Genomic DNA, 17720 nt, shown 5'->3' with positions numbered 1-17720 from the left:
AATACTTAATAAACTATTTAGATGACAACAACCGCAACAAAAGTACTCAAGTACTCAACATCTACATCAACCACAGTAAAACTAAAATATTGAGTAGGTATCACATTAAAAAAATTGAGAATGACCTGTAGTTAACCCCGTAGTTAACCCCCCCCCCCCCAAAAAAAAAAAAAAATCTAAAAAGTCGCTAGAATAGGGAATTTTAAATTATGATTTCAATATTACTGCACAGCCTCTCCTCACGTTATTTATATGTTCAAAAAATGTATTATATTATATGTAGGTACTTTCAGCAAATTTGTATTATTTTACATAATATATAATATTACAACTGAAATCGTGGTTATTCTAAAGTAAATTTAAAAAAAATTCTATAATCACTTCTGAAAAATCCCAATGTACCTATTTCAAGCAGTACCTATCTATATAAATTGTACGAATCTGAATCATGAGTCATGATTAATTATAGTTATACCTATATGAAATGTATAGTTTTTTTGTAAATTTCAATGCACACACACATATACACAATAATATTATGTATATTATATTATGATAAATGCTTTCCAATCTCTCACTTAACGGAAGAAATAAGTATATTATAATATCATAATATCTAATACGATAGTGTCGTGTTTACGGAAATAATCGTCTATCCTTACAAAGCTTCAATCAGTAAATATAGGTAGGTACATCGTGCATAGCGGGATTTAACGGAATGACAATAATCATACCATAATATATGGTATACCTACCTAGTTGTAGAGGTACGACTATGTATAATAATATATATTAATAATATGTATGCCTAAATCAGCTGTTGACCACTGTTAGAATAATTATTAGAGTTAAGTATATTAAACGGGTTGAATTACGCGCACGCGGTGAAAAAATAAACTGCGAAACATATTATATTAATAGGTATATACATGTATATATAAAGCTAAAACGAAAAAGGGTGTACATTCACTCCTAACCCAAATTAAGTAGAGTTATGTGCTGCAGACGGAAGAAAGGCCGCGTGGATAACACGCGGGTATATAACATTATAGGTATATATAGGTATGGATCGTGCGGTGACGGCGAAAGAGCGATCGCACGGTTGAGGGGGGGGGGGCGAGACCTCACAGCCCCGGCGCCCCAAGGGTGACCGACCGGGGAGAGGGGGGCGCGGTGTGTCGTATAAAGCAGCACGTAAGCATGCGAACTTTCATAGGTAGCAGGTATACAGGTACGCCACCACCTTCCGTCCGGGCAAGTTCACTTTCATTGGTCTGCTACGAGAGACATGCAAATCCCAAAGAACACGCCGCGTAGCGCCCTGCCACACGTACACCTGCGGGTGCACCTATAACAATTCGTGTAGCAGCCTGCAGTATACCCTATTGCACTGCACGAGCGCGGTAATATTCGTATAATATTATTACCGTACGACATTGCGTATCGTCGACGTTCGTTGTAATCGTCCAGAGTGCCAGTTACGGAGCAACTCGGGACGCGGGTGACGAAAAAGCTGCCCGCAGCACCGGAGAACCCGTAGATTCGTCGTGGTCGGCGTGTGTTTACCCATCTAGGTATAACAATTAATAACCATACATTATTAGGTGTATCGGTGTGCAGTCCTCGAACCCCGAGCATCGTCAGCTGCTGTGCCCACAATTATTTATCGTTATATTATTGTAGATCGTCGTAGTCATGTCCACCCGAGCGATCTATCGATCCGCCGCAACTGCCACCGCCGCCGGTGAACGCGTCTTCGTGAAGAAATTCCGCGTCGACTTCTCGCGTAGTGCTGTCGTCTGTTGAGATGTAGACCACTCGCGAGCACAATTTTATTGTCATCGTCGTTGTTGTTGTTAAGTCAGCGAAAAACATGATCGGCGGTTCCGGCAAGAGGGGCTCGGCGGCCGGCAACAGCAAGCCTCCGTCGTCCACGGCCACCACCGCGGCCGCCGACGACAAGTCGGCTGCCGCCACCGGCGGAACGTCGAAGACAGACGACAAAAAAGACGAGACCAAAGGTGAGTTTTCACACCACATAATATGTACACCACATTATACACCCTGACATCCCGGGATTTTTATTCAATAAATTATATTAAATATATAATATAAACTAAAATATCATAATGCTGACATCACGAAACTCGAATAAATCTCAAAGAGTTTGTGCACAATTTGTCCATAATAAATACTGTGAGTTCCATACACATTTACCAGTTCCATATACCAACCGATCTATATATTATAATAATACTATGCTAGAGAGTTGTGGTGTAACATCTCAAATCGAAGGTAAGCCGAATCAGAGAGATCTATATTTTATATACTGCAGGATACTTGAATATCAGAATATACATGAATATATACGACTATTGTATACTACAATACATATTGAAACAAAATTCGGCTTCTTTTTTTGTTAGTCCCGTTGTTTCATTAAAAAAGTATTATGAAGCAGATAAAGTATTTTTTTATTATTATAATCCTCGAAATCAAATAATCTGTTTTTAATAGTTTTCCACTTTTTTTGATCAAATTGTACATTTTATTTTTATACATTTTAGTGTCAAAGATTCTGGGCAACGTGACTAATACATTTTATTACCATGTGACAACAATTATTTAGTATAGGTATACATAATGTTTTTCGAGAAATAATGTTGAGATAATATGTACCTATCATAGGCGCAATTTGGGGGCTGCTTAGCACCCCCAAATTTTTGATAGCATCATCGAATTTTTATTGACTATAATATTATGCCATAGGTAATTGGATACAATTATTTCTAAGTCCTTATTATTTTCATAATAATAATAATACCAGAACAATAATATAAATAATAATGTTTTATGGTACCTATATGTATTTTTTTATATTAAGATTAATGCGAAGGTGTATACAATTAAGGAGTATGAATGGAGGGGGTATGGGAGGCCAAGCCCCCACTGACAACTTTAGTTGACATAAATCTAGCACCCCCATAAATTTAACCAAAATTTCGCCTATGGTACCCATAATATTATATTATAGTATACCTAGTCATTATGAGGCCAATTACCTATATGGCCAATAAAAGTGGTGTATCAATCTATCATGGTTCAATTAGAATTTAGATGCGTATTACCTATAGTCTATAGTAGGCATGCCCAACTTTTTTCAACTTGAGGGCCACATTCGAACTTCATATTTATACTGCGGGCTGCATATACTTTTCGGTTTTTTTGTTCATTCTGATAAATACAAAATTATTATCTTTTAATATATTCACTCTATTCGCTAGTTGACAATTTGTTTTCGTCATTAGAAACCACACAATTTTAAGATATTTTATAATTCTTAAAAGCTTATCAATTTTTTTTTTTTTTAATTAAAATGTTTGTTTCACCTTCCTATACAAATTTTCAATTTCATAACATTTTCACGGCCCGCGGGTTGGTCACGCCTACTGCAGGTCTATACAATCAGGATCCTACTCTATACGACTATAATTCATATTCGAATGCAAATGAGTTACTAACTAGATTGTAAGAATATAGGTACTAGAAATTTCAATTACATACATCTTAACTTTGTATCTCGGTAGATACTAGATACCTACCTATTTCATAAATATGCTCTTAGACTTCGAAAAATATCTAAATTTGCTATAGTTTATGCATTTAGAAAATAAGTACTCCACCCAGGGGTTAAGTTAAATATGAACAGTGATTATAGTATTACACCGATTAAACCACTTGGGCATAATATAAAAACAATAATACAATATAAATTATAATCCACTATAATACCCACTATCTGCTACGTACATGCAGCAAATAATATCAGCATAATCATTCAGTAATAAAATACGGAATTGTATCAATGCTCAGTAATTTCCACAGTAAAAAATGTTTATGAGTAGGTATCAGGAAATATGTTAAACAGTAAAATATATAAAATTCAGTTTTTGATGTTTGATGAAATTAGTATTAAATATATACATATTATATGAGCAAAAATGCCAATGCTTTATATTATATAATTCTTATTCAATAAATTGTACTTACAGCTATTTACTATTAGTAAATAATTATAATTTATTATTAAACTGGTTAGGTAATATCGGTTTATTATTTAATTTACACATCTATATGTTTGACGAGTTTCAATAATTTCAGCAAAAATAATTTCTATTTTAAATATGAATATCAAACATAAAATTACATTTACCATTTGAAAATAAAAATTTAGTTTTTAATTTTAATGAATTGAAAAACTTTTTATAACTTTGTTATAAAAATTAATTATAGGTATGCAGTAATTATTGGTAAGATAAGCAGAATATGACATATTGACATGCAATTTAAATATTAAAGCTGTATTGTTGATTAATATAATATATCATATTTGATATTTTTATACATTAATTATAAAGAAATATTATAAAAACAATAGCTATTTATTTGGACTAACAACTATAACGTTTATATATATATATAACATAGGTAACTGTCATAACTCATAACGAAGTACTATGTAATAAAAAAATAACAATTCAGCAATCCATAATATGACGGGTAGGTACTAATAATGCACATGTTACTTTACATTCTAAAAAAAAAAATAAAAAAAATTAGACTATACAATATTCTATTATGATTTATTCGATGGTTGATGTTTTTATAGATGGAGTACTACCAGCGACTCTACCTAGTCCAGGCTCATCCATAAGAGATGGAGCCCAGCGAATTTTACAATTATGCCAAAAGTCAGAATGGCCACCGTTAGATCAGGCCCTAAAGGTGGTCGAAAAATTAGTAGCGGCCGGGGGAGAGGATGTGACGTCAACGCCATTAGCCGGTGTAGTGGATCAGGTATAGTTACTTTGGTTTTTTATGCTTTATTAAAATAATAAAGTTTTAATTGTACACATGATGCGCAAATATATTTTTTATGGTTGAAAAAACCCGAGGTTGATGTCCATTCCAAAATACGCGTGGACGTTGGAAAACTAGCACAACCGGAAAAGCGTCATGGTCCGTCGACACGCGATTTACCCTAAAGGCCACAACTTGAACTTAACACATACATTACATGATTAAAGTAAATTGTCTAAATTGAGCTAAACAAAGTTAACAAGGAAAATTTATTTGACCTCAACGCGGAAAAATTCGAACAATTATGACACACATATGATATACCTAATACATTTTATGTAAGATATATTATAGAAAAATATTAATATTTTGTGGATATATTTAAACATTTAACGTACTTAGCCATCCATCAATGTATCGATAAAAGTAAACAAAAAATCGCATAAATCATTCTTCTGATTTCAAGACAATATTACAATATTACAAGAAACTCAACCTGTTTGAAAATAAAACATTAAATAGGTATAAAATATTATATTACAACCTATAAAACACAAAATATAACATATATTGAGTTGATAGCACAACTATTATTTATAATGAAATGTCAGTTTATGCAAACGAATCAAAAGAATAAGGTGTACCTACTTTATCTTTTGGCGAAATTTAAATGTTACGAAAAAGTCAACAACATAATATTGTATAGGTGTTCTATGAGGCATAGAGGCTTTATTTGATAATATTAAGTAAAGTATAGTGGGCACTGTGCAGTAGTCGTATTGATGTGTACGAATCATCGATAAAATATTTAATTAATTAATTAATTAATTAGTTAAAACAATGTGTTATTTAAACGAAATAATATGTAAAATATAATATGTAATATTATTATAAATTTGTAATAAAATATTTCTCACAACGTTGAACCATCTTATATAATAATATTATATATTATGTATACAGAGCAATGGAATGACGCCTTTAATGTACGCAGTCAAAGAAAGCAAGACCACATTCCTAGAACGTTTGGTAGACCTCGGAACTGATGTTACAATTAGAAATATAGTAAGCACTGGCCATATATTATATTATTATCATTATTTTAGTAATATTGTTCGTGAACCATAGTATAAACCATAATCTGAAAACTATTTTTATGAACAACTTACTAAAACTTAACGGATGACTCATGAAAAAGAGTTATTACCCACACCGCAAAACTTATCGTCAGGTCGCGAATTTATTAAGACTTGTGTAGATAGTATTTTTTATAAATATATTCCGGTCACGCGAAAATACTCGATCGTTTGTCTTCCATAAATTTAATATGACTTGCGTTAATATACATACAGTAAGCTACGCCCCTATTAGGGAGTATTCTGCTATTATTTAGATAACAGTAATTTCATGTGTATACAATTTTCAGGAAAATTTTAATGCCTTGCATTTGGCCGCAACATACTCCAGAGAAGACGTAATAAAAGTGTTGCTGCCAAAAAAAGGGGTGGACGTTTACTCTCCAGGAGGTGTATGTTATTAGATTTTTTGATGACACTATAATACTATAACATATTGGTCAACAATTTTAACTCACCGAAAATTTTCGTTTAAAGCCAAAACAGCAGACAGCCGTCCATATGGTGGCGAGCAGGCAGACGGGTACGGCGACAAGCATACTCCGAGTGCTCCTGGGGTCTTGCGGTAAAGATATACGTACCATTGCCGACGGGGTAATTTCACTATCGTTTATTATTTATCAAGCTATTGTTTAAAACACAATTATTAATAATATTTTGGTCGACAACTGTTTGGTACGCTCTGCATATAGGACGGTAAAATACCACTGCTATTGGCTGTGGAAACCGGTAACCAGTCGATGTGCCGGGAACTGCTGTCGACCCAAGCAGTGGAACAGCTAAAGTTCAAGACCAAGTCCGGCGATATGGCCATTCATTTAGCTGCCAAACGAAAAGACATAGACATGATAAAAATACTAATTGACTACGGTGCTAGCGTAGACAGTCAAAACGTAGGTATCAGTTAACATTTCGTTTGTCATTTGACTGTTTATATAATGTCTACACATGATGTCTATAATATATACTTACGAATCGGCAAATATAGGGCCAAGGTCAGACAGCTCTTCATATAGCTTCGGCCGATGGAGATGAAAGTTTGGTTAAATATTTTTACGGCGTACGAGCCAGTGCTGCTATAACAGATAATCAAGGTAGGTTAGGTTAAGTATACATTACTTTGTATATTATTATTATCTACCTATATCATATATATAATTAAAACAATTTAGTACAATACATGCCTTATTCAAATATAAATACATAATAACATCTTATTATTAGTTAAGTTCCTCTGCGGTGCGTGGTCGATCCCCTCATCGTATAACCATACCAGCGAATCGTTGTAATATTTTGGTTTTGATTTTGCGTCGTTTACAGACCGAACCCCGATGCATTTGGCTGCCGAAAACGGCCATGCAAATATCATCGAGCTGTTGGTCGACAAGTTCAAGGCTTCCATATACGAGAGGACAAAGGACGGCAGCACTTTGATGCACATAGCGTCGTTAAACGGTCACGCAGATTGTGCTATGATGTTGTTCAAAAAAGGTGTTTATCTACACATGCCCAACAAGAGCGGCGCGCGGAGTATACACACGGCAGCCAGATACGGGCACGTGGGAATCATCAACACGTTGTTGCAGAAAGGAGAAAAAGTCGACGTCACGACCAACGTACGCGCATTATAATAATATATGGGAATGGGTCGATCATGTTATATTAATCAGTGATGTATTGGTTTCCCGCCAATATGTTAAAACCCCGCCCGAAAATACACATGTGTGTATATGTGTGTATAATTATTATTATTAATTATACTGTGGTCTGTAGAGTGTAGGGAATTCCTACTCGGGATTTATAACTCCCCCCCTCCTTGAAATTAAATCGTATATACGCCACTGATAAAAACATTGTCTATAAGCTAACACGTCATAATAATATAGTATTATATTATGCTGTTTAACTTTTAGGACAACTATACTCCCCTACACATAGCAGTGGAATCCGTTAAGCCGGCAGTGATCGAAACGTTATTGGGATATGGAGCCGATGTTCACGTAAGAGGTTAGTGTTGACCGTTAAGTATTGTACCTTATTTTTAATAGATGGACAATGAAACATAGAGAATTTTCCACTTTCCGGTACTAAATAAATTATAGGTTACATAATGTTTTTTACAGGCGGCAAACTGCGGGAAACTCCCTTACACATAGCCGCTAGAGTGAAAGACGGCGACCGCTGTGCTTTAATGCTGCTCAAGTCTGGAGCCGGTCCCAATCTGGCCATGGACGACGGGCAAACACCCGTCCACGTGGCCGCCCAGTACGGAAATCTCATAACCCTTCAGCTATTACTAGACGACGGAGGCGATCCTCTTTTCAAGAACAAAGTAAGTTATATTATTATTGTACCCACGATCGTTGTAAACAAAATTTAAACATATTTGGCCGTAATCGTCTTTCTCTAATCCAACATATTGTATTTGACGCGGAATATTATAGGTGGGAGAAACCCCGTTGCACTTGGCTTGCAGAAGTTGTCAAGCAGACATTGTTGGACAACTTGTCAATTTCGTAAAGTCAAAACAAGGAGATGAAGTAGCTAATTCTTATGTAAACAGTGTAAACGAAGACGGCGCGTCCGCGCTACACTATGCCGCCAATATAAAACAAACCGAAGTTAATGAGTCCAAATCGAACAATGACGCTAAAGTTATAAAATTACTTTTCGAAGGAGGAGCCGACATCAATTTACGGACGAAACTGGTAAGGTTCTATTTGACGTGTTTATTACACTTAAACATTTTATTTCTTCGTATAATGATATTATATTTTGTTCGTATGGAAATGCCACAGTCAAATTAAAGAAACTATCAGTAATTCATTTGAATATTGATTTATTCTAATTTCTAATTTATTCAGTAACATGATACCTAGTATGCTATTTATATAAATGGTTAATGGTAATTGTACGATTTACTAACATTATACTGACTACGCGTATTACCTTAAAGTCCTAAACGATAAACTGCCTGTAACACAATATTAAACTGTTTACTTTACTTTTATATTAGGATTTTTACATGTAGTTAACAATTTGAATTTAAATGAACAAATTATATACTATCAAGATAGTACTTGAAATCAAACATGTATAGGTATATTATTAACTGGTCGTCAACGCAGTTCGATCTATTATACTTAATAATATTATGATCATGGTAGTCATAATATACGCGTAAGTTTGAATGTAATATGACTATACAACAATCAAAGAAAAGAATATTATCTGCAATAATATTGAGTTTTTATGTTTTAAATAAAAAATATAATAATTTGCATTAATAATTAATTTATTAATGAATTATTCAGATAAGTTATACCTAGGTATTAAAAAAATTAAAGTCTGCATCACAGGTATAAAATATAGTTGCTATAGGTAATAAATTATTTTATTATAAGCTAACTGTCGCACCCGGCGTTATCAGTGTTAAAAATTTGTTATTTTTTTTATAAATATAATTGTAAAAAAAGTATGCGCAATTAATTATAAAAGTAATATAATAACATGTAACCAATGGTAACCATTCAACAAAATCAACAACAATTTTTAGCTGAATAACCTGACTTCTCACAGTGAACAAATTAAAAAGAATAAAATATAACTCTATACAGGTGTATCTATTGGTTTTAGTGTACTTAAGTTAAGGGTCAAATCGGCATCGGTGAACCTAGCTTTGTGAACTAATTCGACAGAGATGAACAATTATTCGCCTGTAGTCGATTATATATAGGTACCTAGCACTTTGTATAAATCGAACGTGGTTAAAACTACTCTCTACATTTTTCTAATATCTCTAAGACCAATTTGTAATTTTCACAAAAACGGTCTGATTGTTTGCTGATAGTATAAGCTCTCATATTTGTATTAAAATATAATTTCTTTATTCGAGACCATAAACGTGACAGTTTAATGCATAGTTTACCTCATCTACCCGAGTAAGTAACCAGTGGAAACCACTTATAAATAAAAACAATACTAATTTCTACTAAATAATACTATTATAATCTGTAAAATATGACCAATGGCCACCATTAATACACAAAAAAATATTTTGATTTCCATGGTAAATCTCAAAATTCTTGTGTTTGAGCATCTTTTTAAAATGCGAATTTTTGAAAATCCTTTAGTGCACCCCTACATAATGAGTGGTACAAAGGTACCATTAAAATGTCAATAGTCTTGTAATATCGTACAAATACAATAAATATAAAAACGACTCCTGTCGATAATTAAATTAAAATCAGATGTTAAAATGGTAAAATTACGCTATCACCAGGTATTCGAAGGGCTCTCGAGATCGTGTATTCGAGAATTAGATCAAATACACCATACAATACAATTGCATGTAAAAAGCACATAATACAATGTAATAACTGCAATCAATATAAAATATTATATTATATCATTACAGTCTCCATATATCATATAGTTTACGTTCTACGTTGATCAGTAAGTCAAAAAAGCACTTTCAGTTAGTTCCGAATTTTCCAATTTTTCGGGAAACTTTTCCAATATGTTTCTTTCCGTAGCTTGGTTTTTCTTTTTCGGACTACTTATTACGAACATTTTTAAAAAAAATAAGCCAAATCGGTTAAGCCGTTTTTAAATGATACGATTACCTATCAACCGATTATCAACCAATACAAACAGCATAATATAATTTTTGTTTATACGGATAGTACGATTATTTTTTCATTTTTATTATTTTCGGCAATAAAATTAATTTTTCACAAAAAAGGGGCTTCTATTTTATAATAAATATAAATATAAATATAAATATTTATTTGATGGTGTTGGTACTGGTAAAGGCAAAAATGCGTTTGTAAATTATTTCATAACAACACAACAATCAATAGTAGTAGCACTGATACGAGGCCAAATGTAAATTACTTTGTGAATGTATTCTAAATGTTAAATTATTTTTTTTCTTTTTGAAAATGTATGTAAATTGCCTATTCAAAACCAATTCAAAATCATGTGCACACTTTACACCCACTATTGCTCCTTATTAAAGACACACGAGCACTGAGCAAGGCTCTTAAGACCTTAATTAATGATTAAAATTACGTATACAATATATTTGTATAGAATATTTAATCGATACATTAACCATTCGCAATTTAACAGTTTTTTTTATAATCGTAATAATAGTCAACCCAGTTAGAAAAAAAAATCGTTGAATTTTTTTTATAAAAAACCGCATATTACGTATACCTACACATATCACAATAACATAGATTATGTGTTATTTTAGCATCACGAAACAGCTTTACACTTTTGTGCTGTAGCTGGTAACAACGATGTACTTACAGCAATGCTGAATGGCATGTCACCAACCGAGGTACAACAATCGATGAACCGTCAATCCAGCGTTGGTTGGACCCCTCTGTTGATCGCTTGTCATAGGGGTCATATGAGTTTGGTAAATACCATGTTAAATAACCATGCAAGAGTAGACGTGTTTGATAACGAAGGTCGATCTGCACTTCATCTAGCTGCCGAAAGGGGATACCTGAAAGTATGGAAATAAACAACTATGAATATATTATTATTATTATTATTATTTATTAGCAATAAAAATGTTCATTATATTATAGGTATGTGATGCTCTACTGACACATAAAGCGTTCATAAACAGTAAATCAAGAGTTGGCTGGACTGCACTACATTTAGCGGCTATGAACGGTTTCGCTGATCTTTGCAGGTTAACTATTGATATATTCTTTTTATAATAAATACAACTTACCTATAACAGTCGAAACTGATTTTTTTTTACCAAAGGTTTTTGATTCATGATCATAATGCTGTAATAGATATTCTCACACTGAGAAAACAAACGCCTCTGCATTTGGCTGCATCAGCAGGTCAACTAGAAGTGTGTCGATTACTGTTAGATTTGGGAGCTAATATAGACGCAACAGATGACCAAGGGCAAAAACCCATTCATATTGCATCGCAAAACAATTATCCAGAAGTTGTTCATCTATTTTTGCAACAACATCCACAATTAGTTTTGGCTAGCACTAAAGTAAATATTATTATCGTTCACAGTAGTTGAATTTACATTTTAACTGCATTGTTTTTGTTAGGATGGAAATACATGCGCTCACATAGCAGCAATGCAAGGATCGGTTACTGTGATAATTGAACTAATGAAATTCGACAAAAACGGTGTGATCTCAGCTCGAAATCGTATCACGGAGGCTACGCCACTTCAATTAGCAGCCGAAGGCGGTCATGCCCAAGTGGTTAAGGTTTTAGTCAGGGCAGGCGCATCGTGTTCCGACGAAAATAAGGTGGTTATAGCTACGAATTAAAGAAACTTTTTTCTTTTATTAATTACGTGTTATAAAATTTAACAATTCAATGTTTCAGGCAGGATTCACAGCGGTCCATTTAGCAGCACAAAATGGTCATTTAGCTGTGCTAGAAGTATTACGTTCGTCCCAATCGCTAAAAATTTCAAGCAAGAGGCTTGGTATGACGGCTCTTCATATGGCAGCATACTGTGGTCAAACAGGTACCTATATAGCCTATAAAAGAACGATTTCACAATAATAAATGTGAATAAAACACTACAATTATATTATATTATATTATTATGTAATTGCTAATTTTAGATACTGTTCGAGAATTACTGTCTCATATACCAGCAACAGTCAAGTCTGATCCTCCGTCTGGTGTCAGTGTGTTGGGTGTACTGGGTAACGAATCTGGAATGACACCGCTACATTTTGCTGCTTATAGTGGTAATGAAAACGTTGTCCGATTATTACTCAATTCGGCTGGAGTTCAAGTCGACGCATCTACTGTTGAATCTGTAAGTGTTTAATTAATTATGTGAGTTACTATATATTATGTGTCTATAGGTAAAAAGTAAAATATATCAAATTATTAAACTATACCTATATACTTTTAGGGTTACAACGCACTTCACTTGGCGTGTTTTGGCGGCCATGTGACTGTGGTTGGACTTCTGTTATCAAGAGCGGCAGACTTATTACACAGTTCTGATCTTAATGGTAAAACGTGTCTTCACATTGCTGCCTCATATGGCCATTATGCCATGGTTGAAGTCTTGCTGGGACAGGGTGCCGAAATTAACGCCACAGATAAAGTTTGTGTTAAAAAAAAACCTGTATTCGATTTTTTCCTTGTTTAAAATACGAATAAATAAAATTAATAGAATGGGTGGACGGCGATGCACTGTGCTGCTCGTGCTGGATATTTGGACGTGGTAAAACTCTTAGTCGAATCCGGTGCCTCTCCAAAAGCTGAGACTAACTATGGAGCGTCGCCAATATGGTTTGCAGCTCAAGAGGGCCACAACGATGTGTTAGAATACTTAATGACAAAAGAACACGATACTTACAGTTTGATGGATGATAGAAGGGTACAAAAGCCCGAAATCTACTTAAAAACAAATTAATAAATATCTATCAAACATTTTTTTTTTTCATTTTAGTTTGTCTACAATCTAATGATTTGTAGCAAAAATCATAATAACAAACCAATCGAAGAATTTATTTTAGTATCGCCCGCACCAGTAGACACTGCAGCAAAACTTTCCAGTATATACATTAATTTATCAAATAAGGTATGCATAAACAATAAATACAGATTTTAATATTATGATTCATGTATGCGTAATTTACAATACAATGCACTTAGACTTAAGCCTTCCTTACATACAAAATATTATATAGTAAATTATTCAATTATAATGACTAGCTAAATAAATTGGTAAAAATATTGACACTTGCCTAAATTAAATAGCTCTGAATGAAAATCATTTTTATGTTGTACACTACGTATACAGGGTGTATCTTATGTCATTGTACGCGGGGTTTTTTAACGATTATGGAACGATGACATGGAATTTCACTTAAACGAAAAAAGACGTGTTTCTTTATTTTTGACTGGCAATTTTTTTGTAACAATTTCAAAATTTTTAAACACGCAGGTGTACCAATAGCAAAATAAACTTTATTTTTTCAAATGGCAACCACTATATTTTTAATGGATTCTTATAAAGCTTTTTTTTCTGAAAATTTTTATAGTCGAATTATCAATTTTGGCTCGCTAGTTTAGTAACTATGGTCCTCTAAAGATTAGTAAAATGTGCATTAATACTTTTAATTGAAATAATGGGTATAGGTTTAATTAACGTGCGCCAAACATTTTTTTCTTATAACTACCTTTTGATACACTTCAATAGTTGAATCTGTAATATAATGTGTCACTCAAAAAATAAAAATAAAATAATAATAATAAAATCATAAACAAAATTGTTGATAAACATAGTTCATTATTTTTATTTCAACATACGATCATAAAAATGAATATTATTATTTTAATTTAATATTATAATCGTAATTAATTACTTTACATTTTCTTGTTTCATCAGAGTATTTTCTTTCCATGAACTAAATTGTGTGATGATCTATGGTCCTATAGAGTACAAAATATTTATCTGTTTATTTATTTATCCGAAACTATTAGTACCTGCTTAAGCTAGGTAATAATAATTAATAATATACCCACTGTGAGAAAATAAGTTTTGGAAGCACTGGTATATAAAATAAAAAGTAAATTGCTCGTGCTGATTAAAATCTTTAATTCACCCTATAGTATTTTTTTTTATTTAAGTTAGAAGTCGTATTTGTAAAATGAATTACCTATATCTAAATATCTTATTTTGCATACGTGTAATATAAGATATTTATATACGTGTTCTATTAAGAGTCAAGACGGATTATTAAAAATATATTTTAATGTAATGTGTAGTTTTAACTAACATTGTATGATGACTAGGAAAAAGAGAGAGCAAAAGACTTAATAGCTGCGGGAAAACAATGCGAAACTATGGCAACTGAACTTTTAGCCTTAGCTGCTGGTCAAGACTCAGCAGGTCGCATCCTAACAGCTTCAGACAGACGAAACACTGAATTTTTAGACGTCCTTATTGAAAATGAGCAAAAAGAAGTAATCGCTCATACTGTTGTTCAAAGGTACCTACAGGTTAGTCAATAATAATTATAACACATACCTATGTGTATCAGTTAAAATGTGTTCAATTTTAGGAACTTTGGCAAGGAAGACTGAATTGGGCAGGTTGGAAAACACTACTTATGTTCTTAGGATTTATTGCATGTCCTCCATTATGGATAGTGTTTACGTTACCTCTATGGCACAACTATAGTAAAGTTCCAATTATAAAATTTATGTCGTACTTGACGTCTCATGTTTACTTGATGCTTCTATTACAAATGGTTGCCATCACGCCGTATTATAAGGCAGCGCGGCAAAATTTATTTCCATATTGGTACGAATGGTTGCTCTTGGTAAGTTGCCGTTAACAAAGTTATAAAATTTTCAAACATTTTTACGTGTCTATTAATTTATTAGGTTTGGTTGAGTGGTTTGCTACTGTTTGAACTAACTAATCCAAGTGACAAAAGTGGATTGGGTTGGGTGAAGTTGGCTGTTCTCTTATGGAGTGTGATAGGAGTAGCATTTCATCTAGTCGGATTTTGTGGCCTAGTTTCCAACCCATATCTTCCTACTGTCATGTATCTTCGGAACCAAATGTTCGCTATATCATTTTTAATGGCGTGCGTCCAAATTCTGGACTTCCTATCATTCCATCATCTGTTTGGACCCTGGGCTATAATAATTGGCGATTTGATGAAGGATTTAGCGAGGTTCCTCGTTGTACTGAGCATTTTCGTGTTTGGATTTTCTATGCAAATTGTTGCAATGAACCACCCTATCTCTAAGAAATTAGAAAAAAACAAACCAGAAGTTTTTACAGAAGGTAATACCAATAAAAAAAATAAAAACAATTAAAAAAAATAAATATATTATGCATCGTCCAACGAAATTAATTGATTTTTTTGTTTTTGTTTATAGTCCTAATGAGCCCAGTAGATGCATTTGAATTACTTTTTTTCGCTGTGTTTGGTATGGCAACACATAACGACTTGAGACAGGCTACTAACACGGATCAACCACCGTGGACGGTTTACTTATTTAAAGCAGTCTTTGGTATATATATGTTAGTTTCGGTTGTCGTACTAATTAACTTGCTCATTGCTATGATGAGCGATACTTATCAAAGAATTCAGGTAAATTGAACAAAGTAGATAATGCTAGTTAAAAAAAATTATTTATTTATATAAATAACCTGTTGAAGGCACTAGGTGTACATTATGATGTAATATAATACACGTTTCATATTGAATAATTATAGGCACAATCTGATATCGAATGGAAGTTTGGATTGGCAAAATTGATAAGAAATATGCATAGAACGACTACAACGCCCTCTCCTCTGAACTTAATTACTACATGGTTCATGTATTTACTAGAGATATGCAAGAAAAGAGGTAAAAATACGCGAAAGAAAAATATTCAGGATACACTTACGAATTTTTCTAAACTGTTAAATACAGTTAAGCAAAAAAAGCGCCCAAGTTTATCACAGATGGTCGATATGAAAACGAAAGGACGAGTAAGTGCCAGAACTCGAATGGGCAATAAATGGCTATCAAAAGTGAAAAAAGCTCAAGTAGTTCCAAGAGGTAAGACAAAACTATTAAATATTGCTAAAATCAAACGGTAGGGCATAATAATATTATAATATTATAATATTGATTAAACGTGTGCCGCGTAGAATCGATATCGGTCAGTGTCGTACATCTAAGTCCGTACGGATCGCAGATAAGCTTTACGAGCTTGTCGAACCGAATCGAGACCGTCACGGATTGGGATTCCATTGCAAAAAAATATCGAGCACTGCAAGGGGCTAGTGAAAATGACGAGAGAGAAGACACAAAGGCTTCGAACGCATCCATGGAACGATTGACGAGGAGTAACAGTGAAGCCCAATCAGACCCACAACCGTTCGCAAACAATATAAAAAACATTCCATGAAAAAAAAAATTTGGTGCAATCGTGTAAATTAATTCATAACAATTATTTTTACATCAATATAGCTAAATGTTTAATATATTTATGTAAAAATTATAAGTGTACAGATAGTATAAAATATTGTAATTAGGTATTATTGATAAACGTGTGATGAATATTATGTATAGCTTGATATATAAATGTATATTATATACTAAACTTAAACTAATATACATAGTAAAAATAAAATATGTTAAGAAACAAATACATTTATATTATTTTACAAAATATATTTTGTTTTTTTTTTTTAATTTTGTCAATTATTTAGTTTGAAAACCATATTACCTACCTACCTATATAATAACATCAATAAATTACTTAGGTAGGTACATCACATATATATAGATACCTACGTCCTACAATCTACGATGGACATATTATTGTTATTTTAATGACATTTTAACACTTTAAAGTATGTAATTAAATATTATTAGGATTTAGGAAATTAAATATTTTTTTAATTTGATATGATATTATTATTTTTTCAGAGATAAATATTTTTTCACCGAAAAGAATTATAGCATGTGGCACCTCAAACTAAACGTCAAAATGTAAAGGTCAATATGTATCAGTCATGGCATATTAATAGAATGGAATGGTTTATATTATAAAATTTAAAACGTCCCAACTATTTAAATTCCAACAAAGGCATTTATGGAATAATTATAATACATAAATGTAAAATAAAATAAAAGTTCAAAAAGAAGAGTTCAAATTTTTTTTCAGAATCAAAATCGGACAACGTTA

General features: G+C 32.8%; 1 protein-coding gene across 2 annotated transcripts; it reads left to right on the top strand.

Annotated features, from left to right (window-relative positions):
- Window positions 1-1206: 1206 nt before the first annotated feature.
- LOC100169435 (serine/threonine-protein phosphatase 6 regulatory ankyrin repeat subunit A) lies at window positions 1207-17006 on the top strand. 2 transcript variants are annotated; one of them, XM_008187894.3, is made up of 28 exons: window positions 1207-1574; window positions 1684-2021; window positions 4670-4857; window positions 5824-5925; window positions 6287-6388; window positions 6474-6590; window positions 6689-6889; window positions 6985-7090; window positions 7317-7612; window positions 7910-8003; window positions 8120-8328; window positions 8441-8704; window positions 11257-11520; window positions 11600-11706; window positions 11784-12030; window positions 12092-12298; window positions 12378-12522; window positions 12623-12822; window positions 12922-13119; window positions 13189-13395; window positions 13468-13599; window positions 14817-15023; window positions 15086-15346; window positions 15411-15819; window positions 15915-16129; window positions 16255-16390; window positions 16457-16585; window positions 16678-17006. In XM_008187894.3, exons 2-28 carry the CDS (start codon window positions 1874-1876, stop codon window positions 16935-16937), a joined length of 5151 nt encoding a protein of 1716 aa, XP_008186116.1. In that variant the 5' UTR covers window positions 1207-1574; window positions 1684-1873; the 3' UTR covers window positions 16938-17006. The 2 variants fall into 2 exon arrangements, with proteins under 2 accessions (XP_008186116.1, XP_029347073.1); XM_029491213.1 differs by having other exon boundaries at window positions 16255-16585.
- Window positions 17007-17720: the final 714 nt, after the last annotated feature.

Source organism: Acyrthosiphon pisum, chromosome A3, assembly GCF_005508785.2.
Source record: "Acyrthosiphon pisum isolate AL4f chromosome A3, pea_aphid_22Mar2018_4r6ur, whole genome shotgun sequence".
Taxonomy (NCBI): Eukaryota; Metazoa; Arthropoda; class Insecta; order Hemiptera; family Aphididae; genus Acyrthosiphon; species Acyrthosiphon pisum.
The sequence above is the reverse complement of the archived record's forward strand: the minus strand, read 5'-3'. Positions and strand labels throughout refer to the sequence as shown.

What these genes read in the sequence shown, in the direction of transcription:
- LOC100169435 (XM_029491213.1), top strand. Translation starts at nt 1,874, where the DNA reads ATGATCGGCGGTTCCGGCAAGAGGGGCTCGGCGGCCGGCAACAGCAAG. An exon ending in ACGTTTACTCTCCAGGAGGT is followed by an intron (nt 6,389 to 6,473) that starts GTATGTTATTAG and finishes TTTCGTTTAAAG; the next exon opens with CCAAAACAGCAGACAGCCGT. An exon ending in TCAATTTACGGACGAAACTG is followed by an intron (nt 8,705 to 11,256) that starts GTAAGGTTCTAT and finishes GTGTTATTTTAG; the next exon opens with CATCACGAAACAGCTTTACA.